Here is a 21940-nt window from a genome sequence, read left to right as displayed (position 1 = left end):
GGATCACTTCCATTATCCTGCCAGGAGCAAGCATTGGTAGAAGATCTTTTGTACCTCCTGATTGGTGTGGATGGTCGCTATGTTACAGCACAACCAGTTCTAGGAAGACAGAATCGGTCTTTTATTGTAGATCCTACCTTAGATATGTCTATCAAAGAACTTGTGAATAGAATTTTACCAGTGGCTGCAAGCTACTCAACAATTACACAGTATGTACTGGATATGATATTTTTTCCCCCTGAAACACTATGCTAGCTTATAGTTGAATGTACCACACGTACTGCTATAGTATTACATATATATCAGAACATAACTGAAAGTCATGTGCTCCTCACCAAATTGTATGTATGTATGTATGTATGTATAATATATATATATATATATATATATATATATATATATATATATATATATATATATATATATATATATATATAAAACTCCTACTACCTCCATATTAGTTAAGAAAGGAATTAGAGCGAAGTGTTGCTGATCAAGTACACTCAACCAAGAAGTGCTACAATGTCTGTATAAAAGCAGACCCTTTTGCAGTTCAGTCTGTAGTAGTTTGGTTAGTGGCAACACAATGCCAAAGACCAAAGATATCTGCTATTATGGCACAGAATCAATTGTTGCATGGGTTGCATTTGCAGTGTTGTATCTGGATGAACCCAAATACTTCTGAGCAGTGTGTTGAGGAAAGATGAAACCAAAGTGAAGCTGTTTGATCGTTATGAAAAATGTAATTTTTGGCAAAAACCGAACAAAACATATCACCACAAAAATCTCATGCTATCCATCAAGCATAAAGGTGGAGAGATGATAATCTAATATTGATTTGCAACAAGAGGGCCTGGACATCTTACAGTCAAATAGCCTAAAATTACTTCTTTATAAAAGAGCATTCTAGAAGAAAATATGACGCTATATATCTTGACAGTTTAAGCTTAGCTGATATTAAATTTTCTAGTTGGATTAGAATCCATATCATATGTGCAACTAATTGTCTGAGAAAGAAAAAATTAAAGGTTTTGCAATTGATAGTCAAGACTAGTCAAGAGCATTAAGAAAGCTGTGCATAAACAAATGCCCTTAAACATTAATGAGCTAAATAAGTGATGTAAGAAGCAGTGGACCAGTATTCATGTAATACAATATAAGAGATGGATCAACTCCTATAAAACACCTTTGATTATTTTACGAGTGGGTGAAGACTAAATTTGCATTAGTTATTTCATGATATGTACAGCCATGCAATTGAAAGAGGGTCTGCTTCATTTTTTAAAAGACTGCTTCAGTTGTTTGAAAGTTTTGTAAGAGGTAACCTGGCCACAGACAGACACAACAACGCAGTGTCCACAACACACACGTTTATTTACACACCTATTTACAAATTATTTACAATGTCCAGTCCTTGGTTCCTTCAGCCGCCTCCTCTCCTGTCTCGCAAGCTCAGTCCTTCTTCCACCCGACTCTGGCTCCTAGAATGGAGTGAGGCAGCTCCTTTTATCTTGTCCCGGATGTGCTCCAGATGCCTGACGATGAACTTCCGGCAGCACTCCCCAGTGTGGCGGAAGTGCTGCCCTTGCACCCGGAAGCACTCCGGGCATAAATCATCCCTGGTCTGTCAGCACTTCCTGGTGTCCCAGAAGCGCTGTCCCCCAGGGATCAAGGACCGTCCGGGTGCCTAGGGAAAAAAGTGCTGCTCTCCTGGTTTTTCCTTCCTCTAGGCATCCCGGCAGGGCAGGATTCCTGGCTGTCTATCACACTGTACAATAAATTACCTGTTTGAAAGATATTAATATCATTAAAAGTACAATTTATCAACTGAAATCACTTGTACTGAATGTTTCCTTAGGAAACCAGGACTTCAAAAAATGTGTTAAATATATAGTTTATGCAGTAATTCATATTTACTTTTGTGTCTTGGTTGAGTAGTGTAGTATATTTCTTTGATTTCTTTGCTCTGAATGTATATATTATTTTTGTAATGTAGTGTTTTTCAAATGCTTATATTATAAAAAATATTTTGTCAGAATACTCCGTATAAATGAATATAATGCCATAATTGGTTTAAAAGAACACTTAAATGTGTGCTTTACATGAATTGTTCATATTGTGTTTTATTAATAACTGAGATTATAGCATGCTACAAAAAGTTAGTTGTGTAAGAGCTTAATGTATATTGTTACTTTTTCCTCTAATGAAGGTTTATTGAAGAGAAATCTTCTTTTGAGTATGGTCAAGTAAATCACGCATTGGCCGCAGCAATGAGAGCTCTAATGAAAGAATATATGATCTTGGTGACTCAGTTAGAGCATCTTCAAAGGCAAGGAATGTTGTCCCTTCAGAAACTTTGGTTTTATATCCAGCCAACTATGAGAACAATGGAAATCCTAGCTTCAATAGGTATTTTTTATTTAAATAACTTAAAGAACATATCAGGTATAAGTTTTCTTCAGTGTATTCAGTGTTTATTTTTTTTTAGCTACCTCAGTAGATAAAGGAGACTGCATGGGTGGATCTACACTGAGCCTCTTACATGACCGTACCTTCAACTACACAGGTGACAGTCAGGCTCAAGAACTTTGTCTTTACCTCACCAAAGCAGCAAGTGTTCCTTATTTTGAAATTCTGGAGAAATGGATCTACAGAGGTATAATCAAAGACCCTTATAGGTAGGAACAAAATCCAACAAGGAATTTTTTATTTTGTGTGGTTTTTGGTTAGCTATAGAGATCTCAAGTACACTTCATTTTATTATTCTTTCTTTATTTATTTTTTATTTGTTTCTTTTCTTGTTTTTGCTGCAGTTATGACCCTGCACTTTTTATAGGCAGGTTATATTACTATAGAACTAATTGAATGTACTGTAAGTGAATAGTATACAACCTATAAGTAAGTAAACATTTACTACCATAACATTAATTGCAAGGTACTTTATGTGGTGAAGCACATTGAAAAAATACGTCTGTACAAACATACTGCATAAGAAGACCAGTAATCATCATTTATTTTCAACCCATTAACAACCAGTTTAGCACAAACACATTTAGACATATTCATCTAATCATTGCAGATGACTCTTAAGATCACAATATTAAGTTTGTGCATCTCAGAACTAGTGTATGAATATTTTTAATAGAACTCATGGTACTGGCCTTGACTGGCCAAAGTGGACTGCGTATAAACAAAGGGTAGGCTTTTAGGGGCTACAAAAGGATCTGAGATGCATTTTGGAAAAGCTCACTGTCAGGTGCCAAAGTTATATAAGTGAGAGAGAAAGAGAGAGAGAGAGCGAGAGAGAAATGGGTGTGCTTTTATAGTACTTGGTAAGTGGGATGGAGGTATTAAAAAAAAGATGAAGACCTATATAGGAAGGGTCTGAAGAGATGTATAAACCTAGGATTTTTGTCAGTTTGTTTGTACTTAACTTTTTATTTCTGTCATTTCTACTGTTTTTTTTATTATTATTACCACATTGTTTTTTGGCCTTTGGTATCCTTGTCATTATTCTGTTTGTGCAAAAGCACAGCAAAAATGCCATCTCCATTATGCATACACAGATTGTATTATACAGTGATCCCTCGCTATATCGCGCTTCGCCTTTCACGGCTTCACTCCATCGCGGATTTTATATGTAAGCATATTTAAATATATATCGTGGATTTTTTGCTGGTTCGCGGATTTCTGAGGACAATGGGTCTTTTAATTTCTGGTACATGCTTCCTCAGTTGGTTTGCCCAGTTGATTTCATACAAGGGACACTATTGGCAGATGGCTGAGAAGCTACCCAACTTACTTTCTCTCTCGCTCTCTTGCGCTGACTTTCTCTGATCCTGACGTAGGGGGTGTGAGCAGGGGGGCTGTTCGCACACCTAGACGATACGGACGCTCGTCTAAAAATGCTGAAAGATTATCTTCACGTTGCTACCTTCTGTGTGCAGCTGCTTCGTGAAGCGACATGCTGCACGGTGCTTCGCATACTTAAAAGCTCAAAGGGCACGTATTGATTTTTGACTTTGTTTTTCTCTGTCTCTCTCTCTCTCTCTCTCTCTCTCTCTCTCTCTCTCCCTCTCTCCCTGCTCCTGGCGGAGGGGGTGTGAGCTGCCGCCTTCAACAGCTTTGTACCAGCGGTGCTTCGCATACTTAAAAGCCAAACAGCCCTATTGATTTGTTTGCTTTCCTCTCTGTTTCCTTTGAAGAGAAAGATATGTTTGCATTCTTTTAATTGTGAGACAGAACTGTCATCTCTGTCTTGTCATGGAGCACAGTTTAAACTTTTGAAAAAAATGACAAATGTTTGTTTGCAGTGTTTGAATAACGTTCCTGTCTCTCTACAACCTCCTGTATTTCTGCGCAAATCTGTGACCCAAGCATGACAATATAAAAATAACCATATAAACATATGGTTTCTACTTCGCGGATTTTCTTATTTCGCGGGTGGCTCTGGAACGCAACCCCCGCGATGGAGGAGGGATTACTGTATTCACATAACATAATTTTATATGAAAACTTCCATTTTTTGTATTTTAAGTATGATTTTTATTTATCCTACTTTGGAAATTGGGGGGGACTAAAGACACTGTTTATGGGTTTGGAGTAGCTTTAGGGCTCGTTTATACTTCATGGTCAGAACGCCTACGCGGACACATCATGGCTGCCACACGTTCCCAGCATTCACTTGACGTGTCCTCTGAGCAGGTCCTCAGAAATTAACGTGACGCGTGCACAAGTTGCAGTACCAACAAAAAGCCGGGGGGCGCAGTGTGATAAAATTTGAAATGTGACGTCAGACTTTCTGTTTACTATCTACATGTGACAGAAAGCTGCTTTGAGGATCCTACGGGATCAATATGCGCACTTCGATGTTTGATGAATGGTTCGATGTGGTGAAGCAAAATGCCTACATACAAATGCATTCATGTTGCTTTTATATTTAAGCATCGCATATTCCTGATCGTAATAACACGATACATTTTAAAAGTCTCACATACCATCTTTTGTGCCGTCTTTTTTTTTTAATTTTTTTTTTTTTTTGCAACTTCACAACAGCAACATAATGTACAGCGCTGTATTTGAGCCACAGAGAAAAAAAATAAGGACATGGTGAAAAGGTGTATTTTGTGATTAAAGTGGAAATTTCGGCTTTAATCTCGAACTGTCTACTTTAACCTCTTAGTTTACTTTATCATTAAAGCAGACCATCGTAAACGTCATCCCATTTTTTAATCGCTACGAGCTTCTGGGGCTTCCTCCTTTCTGACAGCTGCGGCAAGCAGCATTAGATCACCACACAGAACACATTAAATGTACAGTGGTGTGAAAAACTATTTGCCCCCTTCCTGATTTCTTATTCTTTTGCATGTTTGTCACACAAAATGTTTCTGATCATCAAACACATTTAACCATTAGTCAAATATAACACAAGTAAACACAAAATGCAGTTTGTAAATGGTGGTTTTTATTATTTAGGGAGAAAAAAAAATCCAAACGTACATGGCCCTGTGTGAAAAAGTAATTGCCCCCTGAACCTAATAACTGGTTGGGCCACCCTTAGCAGCAATAACTGCAATCAAGCGTTTGCGATAACTTGCAATGAGTCTTTTACAGCGCTCTGGAGGAATTTTGGCCCACTCATCTTTGCAAAATTGTTGTAATTCAGCTTTATTTGAGGGTTTTCTAGCATGAACCGCCTTTTTAAGGTCATGCCATAGCATCTCAATTGGATTCAGGTCAGGACTTTGACTAGGCCACTCCAAAGTCTTCATTTTGTTTTTCTTCAGCCATTCAGAGGTGGATTTGCTGGTGTGTTTTGGGTCATTGTCCTGTTGCAGCACCCAAGATCGCTTCAGCTTGAGTTGACGAACAGATGGCTGGACATTCTCCTTCAGGATTTTTTGGTAGACAGTAGAATTCATGGTTCCATCTATCACAGCAAGCCTTCCAGGTCCTGAAGCAGCAAAACAACCCCAGACCATCACACTACCACCACCATATTTTACTGTTGGTATGATGTTCTTTTTCTGAAATGCTGTGTTCCTTTTACGCCAGATGTAACGGGACATTTGCCTTCCAAAAAGTTCAACTTTTGACTCATCAGTCCACAAGGTATTTTCCCAAAAGTCTTGGCAATCATTGAGATGTTTCTTAGCAAAATTGAGACGAGCCCTAATGTTCTTTTTGCTTAACAGTGGTTTGCGTCTTGGAAATCTGCCATGCAGGCCGTTTTTGCCCAGTCTCTTTCTTATGGTGGAGTCGTGAACACTGACCTTAATTGAGGCAAGTGAGGCCTGCAGTTCTTTAGACATTGTCCTGGGGTCTTTTGTGACCTCTCAGATGAGTCGTCTCTGCGCTCTTGGGGTAATTTTGGTCGGCCGGCCACTCCTGGAAAGGTTCACCACTGTTCCATGTTTTTGCCATTTGTGGATAATGGCTCTCACTGTGGTTCGCTGGAGTCCCAAAGCTTTAGAAATGGCTTTATAACCTTTACCAGACTGATAGATCTCAATTACTTCTGTTCTCATTTGTTCCTGAATTTCTTTGGATCTTGGTATGATGTCTAGCTTTTGAGGTGCTTTTGGTCTACTTCTCTGTGTCAGGCAGCTCCTATTTAAGTGATTTCTTGATTGAAACAGGTGTGGCAGTAATCAGGCCTGGGGGTGGCTACGGAAATTGAACTCAGGTGTGATACACCACAGTTAGGTTATTTTTTTAACAAGGGGGCAATTACTTTTTCACACAGGGCCATGTAGGTTTGGATTTTTTTTCTCCCTAAATAATAAACACCATCATTTAAAAACTGCATTTTGTGTTTACTTGTGTTATATTTGACTAATGGTTAAATGTGTTTGATGATCAGAAACATTTTGTGTGACAAACATGCAAAAGAATAAGAAATCAGGAAGGGGGCAAATAGTTTTTCACACCACTGTATGATATTCCAACTCTCTGCACAATTTGAATCTTTAGATTTATACTTGATATCACTTTCATGATAAAATGCATTAAAGTATGTATGTTACATTTAACAGATAACTCGTTAATTTCGTTTACATAATCCATCCATCCATTTTCCAACCCGCTGAATCCGAACACAGGGTCACAGGGGTCTGCTGGAGCCAATCCCAGCCAACACAGGGCACAAGGCAGGAACCAATCCCGGGCAGGGTGCCAACCCACCGCAGTCGTTTACATAATGAATACTATAAATAATTACACACATGGGAGTGACACGGTGGCGGAGGGGTAGTGCTGCTGTCTTGCAGGGAGTCACGTCGCTGGTGTTCTTTGCCTGGAGTTTGCATGTTTTCTTGATGGGTTTCCACGGTGTGCTCTGGTTTCCTTCCAAAGATATGCAGATTTGGTGACACTAAAATGACACCAGTGTGTGCTTTTATTCACCTTGCGATGAGCTGATGTCCCATCCAGGGATTGTTTCTGCCTCTGGCCCAATGCTAGCTGGAATGGGCATTTCCCTGGATTGATGGATTTAATCATTAAACATCCTTTTCAGAGATATTGCGGCAAGGTGTCATCGGAATTTAATGGGTGTTCCAGGCAATTCACAACACAGCAAAGCCGAACCTGTTCTCCACGTGATGATGTCTCGCACTGCCACCTGGTGGATTCCTCCAGATTTACGTAAAGTACGTGTGCAAATATAAACAGTAAAATGCTTGCATAGCAGGGGCGTCCGCTGGAGCATGCGTCTCGTCGCATGAAGTATAAACCTGGCCTAAGAAAATTATGTAAATTAACGTGTATAATTTCATATTTTGTTACCATAGTCAGTGCAGTACATATTTATTATCAGCAGCTATGTATATATTATTTATACTTTTTAAAAAGGACAAAGACTGCCTACTAAACATTACTTATAATTCAAATAGATTTCTCCATGTAGGTTTGCCTTTTGTGAAAGAAGTTTTTGTTTTAAATTTAAACTGAAAATTTTGCATTATGATAATATGTATAGAAATGAATGTCTCTTTTTAAACCTCATATATCAAAATACAACTGTTTACTAATTTATTTATCATTACTAGTGAATTTATGGTAGAAGAACATGAGCTTCAGAAAGAAAAAATACAGGAAGACTACAATGACAAATATTGGGATCAACGGTACACTATTGTGCAGCTGCGGATCCCAGCATTTCTACAGAAAATGGCAGACAAAATACTAAGTACAGGTAGGTTTCCAAAAAGTACTGTATATAGTTTTAGCTAGTATATCAGATAAAGCTAGGAAGTTGATAACATAACTTTACATTACTTAACATTGCTTGCACAAAAAGAAACTGAAGCTTTCAAATTTCAGTTATATTTTAATGTGAAATGTGTCTGCTTGATTGAAGCTTGTTGCAGTGGATTAGTGAAGATCTAGCTTGGTTTGAACTGAAATGAAATGTTGCTTTTAAAGTACTTCAACTGCATAATTATTTCTTTTACATTATCGTTAAATACACATGAAAACATTTTGTTTTAATGTTTTGGATACTTGGTTCCATTATTCTTTTTTTATAAGATAGCCATAATATAAAATTTGATATACCTACTGTATATCATTCCAATATATTTAACCTTTTGTGTTGTAACATTCAATCTCATTCAGAAACCATGGAGACATTCTGATCTGTAAACTATTCAAGTGTATATGTATTTTAATTGGTCAGATTTACTTCAGTTTACCAAAAACTAATACCAAGTTATACCCTCTGCTGTAGTATTGTCAACCAACCAGTTGTCAAAAAAGTTGGCAACAAAAGCAAATACAGCTATTTTAAAAATAATTCACGCTAGGGATGCCTGAAGGTTCTCAGTGTCATATAATAAAAAGATAGCTGGGCTCAGTAACAAAATAACTTGCATGGGTAAGAAAGCTTCATACCATTCCAACATTTTTCCTTTGTGACTGCTTCGCATGCTTCAGGTATAAATGTTTGCAGAAATAAATTGTTAATTCAATCATCTCTGCACACAAGTAAATATTGTATGTATTTAACAGCTGTGATCAAACATTCACTATAGCTTGTTTATACTTCCTTGTTCAATATATCTTTTTAATTTATCATGCCAAGTATATTACAATATCAGAATGATACAATTTTAAATGGAATATTTCAGATTAACTTTTTTTTTGTAATTTCTGTCATCATTGTTGAAATATACTGATTAAAATTACTTGTTTTTCATAAGTTGCATGGCTCCCAAAACAAATTTGCTTCCAGCTTTCTACTCTTGACTATAATAAAAATCGTGAGATACTACTATTATTGTTAATTTTTTTAATGTCTTTCAAACAATGAAACAATACATTTCAATGAGATTTTTGTTACATGAAAAGTGCTGTAACTTTTGATTTGAATGTATGTACTTCATTAAATTATAATGAAGATGAAAGAAGTTGCATCTTGTTTGTATTTTCAAAATTCTTTTTTTTTTTTGTGCGTTTATATAGGTAAATACCTTAATGTAGTACGTGAATGTGGGTGTGATGTTACCTGCCCAGATGCTAAAGAAGTGCTCTATACCCTGAAAGAACGTGCCTATGTTGAACAGATCGAAAAAGCTTACAACTATGCCAGCAAAGTTCTACTGGATTTCCTAATGGAAGAGAAGGAGTTGGTGACACGTTTAAGGTGCAATAAAGAATGCATTTAGTTTTACAATAAAATTACTTGAGCAAGTTTAATTATCAGAATAATGTTCCATTTCATAGTCTAGATGTGAAAGAACACCATGATTAACTCAAGTGTTTTATTTTACTGTAGATCAATAAAACATTATTTTCTTATGGACCAAGGGGATTTCTTTGTTCATTTTATGGACCTAACAGAAGATGAGCTAAAAAAGCCAGTTGATGACATAATTCCTACCAGATTGGAGGCTTTGCTGGAACTTGCCTTAAGAATGAGTACTGCTAATACTGATCCTTTTAAAGATGACTTGAAGGTACCATTTACTGTAAAATATTTATTATTATGTATTTGTATTAATAGCTATGCTGATTTATAAACATCACAAATATTATTTGAAACTACTACAGAGTAATATAGTACTAATATGTTTATTGGCTAGAAAATGGAGACCTTTTCTCTAGTTATATGATAAACCCGAAGTTTCTGTTGCAAAATAATTTTGGTTGGACAGATTGTAAAATAGTGAAGATTTAGTCACACACTGTGCCTTTTTCTTAATACTTATTATTTAGTTACTTTTTTTTTTTATTACAGATTGATCTTATGCCTCACGATGTTATTACCCAATTACTGCGTGTGCTGGCAATAGAAACAAAACAGGAAAAGGCAATCATCAATGCAGACCCAACTGAATTAACTCTTAGTGGACTAGAAGCATTTTCCTTTGATTATATTGTAAAATGGCCTCTTTCTTTAATTATTAACAGGTAAACCATCATTTACTACTAAACACTGGTAGTTTAAGTGAATCTTATTCAGTTAATTTTCAATATGAAACTTATAATGCAAGATAATAAAATATTGTGCTGCTTCACTTTTGTCAAATAATGAGCCTTCTCTACTTTGGAAGTTGTGTGTGGTTTAAGTGTGAATTGCAATTTTTTGTTAGAAAAACAGATTTTTTTAAAATTATTTTTTATTAGAATATTCAGTCTAATTCTCATTTTAAAGTGTTTTCTGTAGTTAATTAAAACTATAAGTAATAAAGAGTGGTTTGAAAATATATGTTTTCACAAGACAGATGTTTTGTATAACTGTACAGTACGATTAATCATGATGAATACCAATAATGATAATTACTCATAAACCTACAAATTTATGCCATTACTTACACCAATTATTTAAAGATGGTCCTTGCATCAAAGTATAAGTTTGTTTTTAGCGTAAGCAGTCTCATATTCAGATCCACATTTAAATTTTATGTTTTGTGAATTTATAATGGATCTGCAATGTTAAATGTCGCAAAGATAAAGTACATGTTGCTCTTGTGACTTTCAGAATTTAAGATTGCATTTACTCTCTAACATACTTACTATATGTTCATTATTGCTGTATATCTGTCCATATTTCAACCCTAACATTATTTGGATAGAAGTCATGACAGGAGAAGGGCACGGGCTAGCAGTGTCTCCTATCTTCTGTTGTGCCTTGACCTTAACAAACCGCTAGGATGAAGTATTATTCCCATGTTCTTTGAGAATAGAAGTGAGGGATAGGTGCTGTCAGATGGACAGGAAACTCCTGTTCCCTTTCACCCTAGGCATGTATTCACAAATATTGCTTTTATTTCCCAGCAAGTGCAAAACTGGATTTGCTGTAAACGAAGTAGTTGTTGTTTCTGTCTAGTTTATACCACATTTAGGCAAAGAGTGGTTATATTATTTGTCACATTAACTTAATTGTTCATTCAATAACATTTCCAGGAGCCTGCCTACTTTAGTTTAAGCTCAAAAGCTTATCAAGTTTATGTTCATATTTCCTAAAGTAAAGTTTACATCTATATTTTCTAAAGTGATTTTTAGAACTACATTTAAATGAATGTATTATTTTATTTTTTTGGAGCGCCAGTAAATTTAATTTTCTGAGTTGACTTTTTCTAGGAGTTAGGAGGAGCTAGAGCCTGTTAGCTGAGCCTTGGGCACAAGACAGGAACTAAGCCTGGATAGGTGCTAGTCCATTATGGTGTACACTTCCCCACAAAATCTTGTTTATTTGCTGCCAGGCAATTTTGAGTCATCAGTCAACCAAACCTTAAACATTTTTGGAAGGTGCAGAGGAAACTAGAGTACAAGGAGAAAATCCCTGTTAACTTCAAAACTATACACATGCTTACCAAAAAGAAAATAGTTAGCCACCATGCTGCCCTGCAGAAAATATGTTTTAAAGAAATACATTTATAATACACCTGGATGAAAGAAATCATCACTATTAGAGTCTGGTGTAAATTTGTATTGGTGAATGTATAGCATATACTGTATATAAATGAGTTTTAAAAAACAAATTCATAGCCACATCTCTTCTTTATGAAAAATCTAGTTGATTCCTTCTTTTATAGGTTCACAGGTAGCGCAGGCATTTTAGAGAAAAGCCTGGAATTTGAATAAAGGCAAAATTTAATTTTATTTATTTGTCTGACGCCTTTATTCAAGGCGACTTGCGACATTTATGAAACAATTGGTTACAATTCTTTTGCATTTCCAGTTGGAGCACAGACAGGTCAAGTGACATGCTCATGCTCACACAGTGTCAGTAGTGGGATTTGAACCCACAACCTCAGGGTTTGAAGTCCAAAGCCTTAGCCACTACACCACAATGCCTGGCTGTTGGCTTAATTTTTCAGTCAATTGTTTGATAATTTGCTTTAAGAATCATAAAGCATTATCAAATCACAATCCAGTGCAACAATTCGGTGGAAGTCCATGTGTTGTCATTTCTGTTGCTGTGAATTTGTTTGTTAGTTTGAAGGTGAGACAATAGGACATAATTTGCAGATGTTTATATGTACAGTATATCATTATTTTGGATTATCACCTTACAACACAATGATGAATAAATTATTAAATAAATAGTGTTACTTTTTGTGAGCTACCTATAGAAAACATTTTAAGAAAAGAACTTGAATTAATTGCAGATGTGACATGATAAGCTGTGCATAAAATGCTAAAATATTATAGGTTCCTCACGTTTCAGTTTATGTTTCAGTGGAAGCTTTAGCAATTAGCCAGAAGAGGGCACCAAATTACAATGGACTGCAAATATAAAATGTGAAGACTTCCTAATTTTGAAATTTTAAATCATTTAGTATAGCTGTTTACACCTCTAAATTGTAACCTAACAATATTAATTTAATGTTTCCAGGATTGTATTTCTTTGTCCAAACTGAGAGTCAATAGTGGTGACAATAGGCTGAAAAGGCTTCACCCAGTCCAGCTGAAAGAGATAAAATTCCATCTTGTTTTAGAACATCACCTTTAGGTCTATACTTTGTCCTATGGAAATATCAAAGGTGCATTGGCTGTAAATTTTAATTTCAAGGACTTCTCCCCAAAATTTCATTCCTGTAGTCACAGTCACCATAGCTATGAATGGGTAGGTGAATTCACAATTATATTGAGATCTTAGTCTGTTTTGTCCCCACTCTCCCAGGCAACACAAACAGTTTAGAGAGGTTGCACAATTCATTGGTTGATTTCATAATTTCTTCTACACTCTTGCAACTAGATCCCAGGATAATCCAAGTTCTTTGTTAATATAGCTGCCTGTTTCACTTGCAGAGTACAACCTACTCTATTTTGGCAGAGAGAAGTAATCTCACAGTTTAAGACCATTGAGTTGCACAAAAGTCATTATATTTACATGAGGGCTAAATCATAAGAAAAGTTTTGATGAGAACAGACCATTTGACAATCATTGCTCATTAGTCCCTATTCAAATAGCGACTCAATTATTTTTCGAAAACAAATTAACGTCCCTAAAGTATTACTATATACTAAAGTACTAAGTAACTTATTCCTTGTATCTATTATTTTGCACATTAAAAAATACTTTATACTTTTACGAAAAGTTCCTTTATCGAACTCTTGTCTGTGCCTGAGTGTTCTTCCTGATTATTTCCATGCTGATGACTATTCCTGTTAAAGATACATTTCTGTAGAAAAATAGTGTATTTTTTGTAGCTTTCCTTTACCTTTTAAGTAATGTATATTGTGACAACCTTAATTCGAACAGACATGAGTGTTGTTTATTTTGAGGTTTATTTAATAGTGCGAGACTCAAGAACATTGTGGCAGCAGAACAGACTTTGAAAATGACCCACTGGCAAACATTAAGTGAATAGGAAGGGGTTTGTTTGCATCATAAAAATCAGCTTACATATTTCTGTAGCTGACTGTTAATAACCAAAGTCCAGTATAAATAATTTTTACATAGTATAAACTGACAAATTATATTTTGATGGCAGGTGTACTAGCCACGTTATTTTTATTGCATTTACTCTGTTATGCTTTACTCTCACAAAAATATTTTTTAAATCAAAACAATAAAAAGTACAGCACATTCCACCAACTAGGTTAATAAAGCCTTACAGATTTGCAAATTCAGATGTTTCTATTGATTAATTATTTTACAACAACACATAGCAGGTGTCTGTGTTATTAAAGTTAAGATGTCATTTTGTATTGTGTTCTGTTTTATTTAAATTAAGCTCACAATTAATGAATTTGTGGGAGAACAGCACAAATTCACATACAGAAACATACCCTTTGACAGGATGGCAAAAATGTATTTTGTTTTTAATTTAAATGGGATTTTTATGTAAATGCCAAAAATATATAAGTGGTGGGACATCTGTATCTTATCCATCATCATACTAAATACAATACAATACTGCATTGAGAAAAATAAAACCTCTACATATAATTTTTTATTGTATTAATCACAAAGCTTTGGAAGGTTACATTTTCTTTGTTTGGCTTTATATATATGAAAATGGGATGAATAGTTTCAAAATTAGCAGTGTTAAAGGAAAAAATCTAAGTTAGCAAATGCTACAAAATTAAAAGTAAAGCATCTGAGTGCAAAATTCCCTTGACGTCCTGAGAGAAGCAGTCCACATTTGTTTTGCCATCTGAAAAAGAAAAAATAAGCTTCTGATTGTCACTGAAGGCAAATTGAGAAAGAGGAAACCTCAGCTTTGTATCAGATGAAGTAGGCTAAAATAATTAGCTACCGCATTCATGGAATTTTGTAAATGTCAATGTAATGAATAATTAATCCTGATCCAATATAACCTATTTTGGAAAGATATTCCTGCATTGGTAAGAAAGTGGGTAGACCACTGGACGAGAAAATGACATTAACAATTTTATTGTTACTTTAGTTCTGCACAGATATTTCAGTGTTGTAATAAATACTTAAAATGCTGAATGTTAGTGTTGTCATCAATTAAGTTGTCCATCTGGCACTTACAGACAGTATAGCATTTGAAATTGAGAAGCAGATTCTGAATTAGTGGGTGTTCGTGTTGGGGGAGAAAAGAGAGAGAGATGAGAATTGGCTATAAAAGCAAAATTCGTACATCTTTAATCTCATTTGCTAGGAGGTTTTCAAATTCCTTCTATTTAAGAAAAATAGGAATTGACAGTATCTGTTGCTTTCGTTCAAATTACAGTGTGCTCCACAGTTTAGCACAGACACAGTGCATTAAAATAAATACTTGATATCCAGTCCATGAAAATTAAAAATGGTAAAGCAGTCAAGGTGTACACATTGTTTAGAATTTTACAGTGTGATTTTTTTAATTTTTTTTTTTATTTTTATTTTTTTTAATAAACTTGTATGTTACTTGTTAAAGTTCAAACTTTTTTGATAAGAAAAAAATGTCTGCTTGGTATGTGATGAGTTTTAACTAAAAGTGTTAGATTAGATTAGATTTAGATTAGATTAGATTCCTTTATTGTCGTTATACCACAACATTGTATAATGAAATTACAGAGCAGCTACTCCTTCAGATGCAACGAAAATCAATAAGATCATTATAAAATTTTCTCTATGTGTGTATGAGAATATACATTTAATGTTTTCGGTTAATATTTATGGTTACATTTGAATTATAATCTTTGCTTTGTAACGTAGCAACTAATAATTTTTTACTTTCTTCTGAGCGTGTGTTGCTGTCAGTAAGTATTCTTGTAATATTATAGACATTGTAACACTATGAATGCAGCATTGTTACAAGAAAACAGTAGTTGCTTTGATTTTTTTAAAGAATACATCCATATTAAGTATCCTGTGTTTCCCTTTTCAACATAGGAAAGCTTTGACCAGATATCAGATGCTGTTCAGGCACATGTTCTATTGCAAACATGTAGAAAGACTACTTTGCAATGTGTGGATCAGCAACAAAACTGCAAAGCAGTATTCACTGCACTCTGCTAAATGGTATGAATGTGTACAATTCATGGTTTTCCTTTTTTTTTTTCTTCTCTATAACTGAATTTATCACTGTTTCTGTTAGACTTCACAATGTGCATTATATCAACTCATGTATTAATAATATAGATTGTTTAAAATGAAAAACATTTTAAAACCTTAAAATACTAAATGGTGATAATTCAGTTCTGTGTGTCTTTAATGAGCCTGTAAAAATAAATGCTAAGTATGCAAGTAGTATATTTAGGCGATAGTAGCAGGGGGATTATTACCAGGCACTTTTATTACTTAATATTCTTAACTAGGCATTTTAAATATGATGTTTATTGCTACTTTATGAAAATAAAATACACACTTTTTCTTATTTTGTATGTTTATCATACTTTTGTATTCCTTTTAAAATCTAGTTCTTTGTGTTTAATTGTGATGCACATGTTTTTTCATTGTAGGTTTGCTGCTGCTTTTACCCTAAGACAGCGAATGTTAAATTTTGTGCAAAATATCCAGTACTATATGATGTTTGAAGTTGTGGAGCCAACTTGGCACATTATGGAGAACAATTTAAAAACAGTGAGTATAGTTGTGTTTCGTATAGATAGAAAATCTGAAATTCTGTTAGTCAGCTGGCTCTTCATATTCCTCTTTAATTGTTTTTTGTTAGGAGTTTACTCAGAAAGTATAAAGCTTGTACAGTATATGGGCAGACAATATGACCCAGCAGTGCATGCATTGGACTAACTGTGAATACCAAGACAATCCATTTGGTGTCTGCTTCAGACTTGATATGTGTCCCTGAGCTTGTTGTTCAAACAGCCTGTTTTCCAGCAGTTTAAAAAAGAAAAAAAAAGATTGAAATCATTATATTGTGCATTTTAAACACTGTTGAGGGTCTAATAAGTATAGACGTTTGCTATATTCAATTCTAAGAAGTACAATATCTCACAAAAGTAAGTACACCCCACACATTTTTGTAAATATTTTATTATATCTTTTCATGGGGCAACACTGAAGTTTTTGCTGTCCCCTCCAAATAACTCAACATACAACCATTAATGTCTTTGAGACCAGGCAACTAAAGTGAGTACACCCCTAAGTGAACAATGTCCAAATTGTGCCCAGTTAGCCATTTTCCCTCCCTGGTGTCATGTGACTTGTTAGTGTTACAAGGTCTCAGGTGTGAATGGGGAGCAGGTGTGTTAAATTTGGTGTTATTGCGCTCACACTCTCTCATACTGGTCACTGGAGGTTCAACATGGCACCTCATGGCAAAGAACTCTCTGAGAATCTGAAAAAAAAGAATTGTTGCTCTACATAAAGATGGCCTAGGCTATAAGAAGATTGCCAACACCCTGAAACTGAGCTGCAGCACGGTGGCCAAGACCATACAGATGTTTAACAGGACAGGTTCCACTCAGAACAGGCCTCGCCATGGTCGACCAAAGAAGTTGAGTGCACATGCTCAGCGTCATATCCAGAAGTTGTCTTTTGAAAATAGATGTATGAGTGCTGCCAGCATTGCTGCCGAGGTTGAAGGGGTGGGGGTCAGCCTGTCAGTGCTCAGACCATACGCTGCATACCATATCAAATTGATCTGCATGGCTGTCGTCCCAGAAAGAAGCCTCTTCTAAAGATGATGCACGAGAAAGCCCGCAAACAGTTTGCTGAAGACAAGCAGACTAAGGACATGGATTACTGGAACCATGTCCTGTGGTCTGATGAGACCAAGATAAACTTATTTGGTTCAGATGGTGTCAAGCGTATGTAGCGGCAACCAGGTGAGGAGTACAAAGACAAGTGTGTCCTGCCTCGTATAATTACTAAAACACCCTATTCTGATCACATTACACCCGTTATTCAGCAGCTTCATTGGCTGCCAATAAAGTTTAGGGTCAACTACAAAATTTTAGTCCTTACATATAAGGCCATTCATAATCTTGCCCCCACATATCTCTCACAGCTCCTACAAGTCACTAAACCCTCTCGTATGCTCAGATCCTCTTTTTCCATTAACTTAAATAATCCACCAGCACGTCTTGTTACGATGGGATATCGCGCATTTAGCAGATCGGCACCTTCCTTATGGAACTCATTACCTGCTTATCTTAGGAATATGACTACCCTTCACCAATTTCAGGCTAATCTTAAAACTTATCTGTTCAAAATTGCTTATTCATTGTAACTGTTATTGCTGTTTTATCTGATGTTTTATTTGGATTTTAAATTTTCTAGTTATTGAATATTTTTTAACCTGATTGTACAGTGACCTTGAGTTTTTTGAAAGGCGCTTCAAATAAAATGTATTATTATTATTATTATTATTATTACAGTCAAGCATGGTGGTGGGAGTGTCATGGTTTGGGGCTGCATGAGTGCTGCCGACACTGGGGAGCTACAGTTCATTAAGGGAACCATGAATGCCAACATGTACTGCGACATACTGAAGTAGAGCATGATCCCCTCCCTTTGGAAACTGGGCCGCAGGGCAGTATTCCAACATGATAACGACCCCAAACACACCTCCAAGACGACCACTGCCTTGCTAAAGAAACTGTGGGTAAAGGTGCTGGACTGGCCAAGCATGTCTCCAGACCTAAACCCTGTTGAGCATCTGTGGGGCATCCTCGAATGGAAGGTGGAGGAGTGCAAGGTCTCTAACATCCACCAGCTCCGTGATGTCATCATGGAGGGGTGGAAGAGGATTCCAGTGGCAACCTGTGAAGCTCTAGTGAACTCCATGCCCAAGAGAGTTAAGGCAGTGCTGGAAAATAATGGTGGCCACACAAAATATTGACACTTTGGACACAATTTGGACATTTTTCACTCAGGGGTGTACTCACTTTTGTTGCCAGCGGTTTAGACATTAATGGCTGTGTGTTGAGTTATTTTGAGGGGACAGCAAATTTACACTGTTATACAAGCTGTACACGGACTACTTTACATTGTATCAAAGTGTCATATCTTCAGTGTTGTCCCATGAAAAGATATAATAAAATATTTACAAAAATGTGAGGGGTGTACTCACTTTTGTGAGATACTGTATGTGCCGAGACTTGTCAGTTTCTTGCCTAGTACAGTACATATTTTTCTGTACATATATATGGTACACAAGGCCATATGTTCTTAATAAACCCCATGCAGTTAATATCAGAATTACTATTCATTAATAGACATTGTAGATTGGGTGCCTATCTATATTTTCAATGCATGTAATTACTTAATATTATGTTTTAATTACTTACATTGTATTGTGGCTCTCCTGTTCCTTTTGTACACTTAAATAGGTAATAAGGAAAGGTGCTATTTAAATAAAATGTATTATTATAATTATTATTATTACTGCATGTCCAATTAGTGAATCTTACAGAATAAGTCTGCATAGTTTTGTCGTGGCTTTCATTAAATTCTAACACTATATTTTCTCTTTTCTAATACCTTAGGCATCAAACATTGATGATGTCCTGTGCCACCACACAAGTTTCTTAGACAACTGTCTGAAGGACTGCATGTTAACCAACCCAGAACTGTTAAAGATCTTCTCTAAGCTGATGTCTGTGTGCGTCACATTTACCAACTGTATGCAGGTTTGTAAGTTTTAGTTTGTAACAGACAAGTTACTGACATCTCTTTTTGGCAGTGTGCTGTAAGCACATTATGTACTGCAGCTGTAGAATTAGAAGTATATTGTTTTAAAATGGTGAAACACAATACTGTACAATATTTTATCTATTTGAGCATTTGTTTATATTTCAGATAAATTTATTTTAGCATAGTAAAATCAAATGTAACAGCAATAGTTGGCTTTTTCATTTGGATTATTTTTATATTGGCATTTATTCACAGCGGTTCACTCAGAGTATGAAACTAGACAGTGAAATGAGTCGCCTTACATTGGAACATGGTACAATGAGTGGCCCTCCAACTCAGGAGGAACGAAGAGAAGAGACAGAAAAGAAAAGACTTACTTCAAAGGTAAATAAAAATGATATACAAAAATCAGGTAAATGCAAATGTCAATCCAACATTTAACAGCAACATTTTCCTACCTGGTCTCATTTCAGTATTTGGCTGAACATGTAGATGCACTCCAGTCATCTTGTGGCTTTGAATCTACCATTAACAAGTTTGACACTAATTTTTCAACACATCTTCTGGATCTTTTGGACAAACTTAGTATTTATAGTACTAATGACTGTGAACACAGCATGATTAATATCATCTATAGGTAAGACCAGCTGATGAATAATTAATAAATAACAATACAGCTTTTAATTCGATGCTGCATAAAAAGTATTACATTGAAAAGTTTACCTAAAATTTGAAACATTTTCAACAGCCTTTTTCTTAATTGATGATTTATAAAGGTATGAAGCATGTCTTCTATTTTCTAGGTAATGGTTCAAAAGCATTTTTGTACTTATCTGTAGGCTTGACTTCAATGGATTCTACACAGAACGCCTGGAGCGAATGTCTGCTGAAAGGAACCAAAAACCAGCTGCTTCAGATGTGTCGCTGAAGACATCTGCATCAACCTAGCAAAGGATTCCACATGCTAAATCTTTTTATAGTATATTCATCAAAAAACCAAATGCATTATATAAATATGTTCCCTTTGCAATGGCACGAACTGACAGAATCAAAAGAAACACACCACTATAGCTTTTGTGTTAGGGGACATCACCATTTAAAATCCAGTCTGTTGTAGAAAAGCATGTGTAAAAAAAAAAAAAAAAAATTATATTCTCTGCACAGTGGCTTCCATTTTAATGTAATCTACAGATCTTTACCATTTTAATTATAAAACAGTTTAGTAATTTCTCATTTGTGAAAATATTTTATTCTAGATATTATTAAAAATGTTATTCAGAGTTATTTCTACAATAAAACAAACAATTGACTTAAAAGTTATTTACAAAAGCAGTAAAGAATTGTTTCTTTTTTATGCTGGTGTGTGGCATTAATAATTTTATTAACTGAAATTTAAGTGTATTATGAGCATGCTGCTATAGAGATCTGTGATACTTTATTTTTGTTGTATAAAGAGTTGGAAAAGTATTAATTTTATTATTACTATTAAAATGTATAAACTAGAATGTATTTTTTAAATAAAGTAATATACTTAAGCTGTATACACTATAAACATATTAAAAATGCAGTTCATTAAATAGGCAAATTCTTCACCTGACACATCAGATTGTTGCTGAAATACTGTATGAATGTGCCATCTTCCATGAATTTCAATAGATCTTTTAAGAATAAGTGAATGTTTTGAACTACAAGAATTTCCAATACATCAAATGTAACTATGAACCAGATTATAAGATTTTTGTGCATATCTTATCAATTCCTTATACTATTAAAGTCACTCTGCTGTCTTACTGTGTGATCCTAAGAAACATGTAAAGTATACTCGGTGCTTTCAGAATTCCTGTCAAAAATGTGTTTCTCTGCAAGATTAATCGTGCTTTTTAAGTTATTTGGGTATAAAATATACCCGAATAAGCAAACCCATGCATAATAAACTTCCAGTTTATACACAGAATTATGCGTATCACAAAACAAACAAGTGTAATTCTTGGTTATTTGAATAAAGATGTTTCTTTTTGACAGCATAGATTAAAATATAGATTCTGAAATATCTCTAGAACATCTAGAGCCGGGCCATTATACTTTTCAGGGATTGGGATTCATTAGGAAGACTACTTCCTTATATCCTTAATACTCTAGTTAGGAAAACTAATACTGTTCTTCTCTATCAGGCAAGTGGGCCCAGATTTATAATACAAGTGGAGAAATACTATTGCCTTCCATTACCATGATATCAAATATGTTATTACAGAAATTTCACAGCCTTTCCTAATACAGTGTTTTTAATGCTTTGGTATCCCCGATTACCAGTGAAACTGGATTAAATTATGAACTGCCTTTTGTACAATAATTTTCTTGAGCTGATATTTCACTCATTAAGTTAGAGATTACAAATACACAATTATGAACATCATCCAATGGGTTATAGTTCCAAAATGAATT

General features: G+C 35.1%; 1 protein-coding gene across 1 annotated transcript in view; it reads left to right on the top strand.

Moving 5' to 3' along the window:
* The window catches only part of tubgcp2 (tubulin, gamma complex associated protein 2), a 34577-nt gene extending 13125 nt beyond the window's left edge, over nucleotides 1-21452 (top strand). Inside the window, exons 6-18 of the mRNA XM_028795596.2 lie at nucleotides 2-209; nucleotides 2210-2409; nucleotides 2489-2678; nucleotides 8049-8194; nucleotides 9463-9643; nucleotides 9776-9956; nucleotides 10238-10410; nucleotides 15794-15922; nucleotides 16363-16483; nucleotides 19351-19494; nucleotides 19754-19882; nucleotides 19972-20135; nucleotides 20338-21452. Coding sequence (XP_028651429.1) covers nucleotides 2-209; nucleotides 2210-2409; nucleotides 2489-2678; nucleotides 8049-8194; nucleotides 9463-9643; nucleotides 9776-9956; nucleotides 10238-10410; nucleotides 15794-15922; nucleotides 16363-16483; nucleotides 19351-19494; nucleotides 19754-19882; nucleotides 19972-20135; nucleotides 20338-20446 — 2075 coding nt within the window. The 3' untranslated portion in view covers nucleotides 20447-21452. The remainder of the gene's footprint in view (nucleotide 1; nucleotides 210-2209; nucleotides 2410-2488; nucleotides 2679-8048; nucleotides 8195-9462; nucleotides 9644-9775; nucleotides 9957-10237; nucleotides 10411-15793; nucleotides 15923-16362; nucleotides 16484-19350; nucleotides 19495-19753; nucleotides 19883-19971; nucleotides 20136-20337) is intronic.
* Nucleotides 21453-21940: the final 488 nt, after the last annotated feature.

The sequence above is a fragment of the Erpetoichthys calabaricus genome, chromosome 2 (genome assembly GCF_900747795.2).
Source record: "Erpetoichthys calabaricus chromosome 2, fErpCal1.3, whole genome shotgun sequence".
NCBI lineage: Eukaryota > Metazoa > Chordata > Cladistia > Polypteriformes > Polypteridae > Erpetoichthys > Erpetoichthys calabaricus.
Note: the sequence above shows the minus strand (reverse complement) of the source record. Positions and strands in the feature narration are given on the sequence as shown.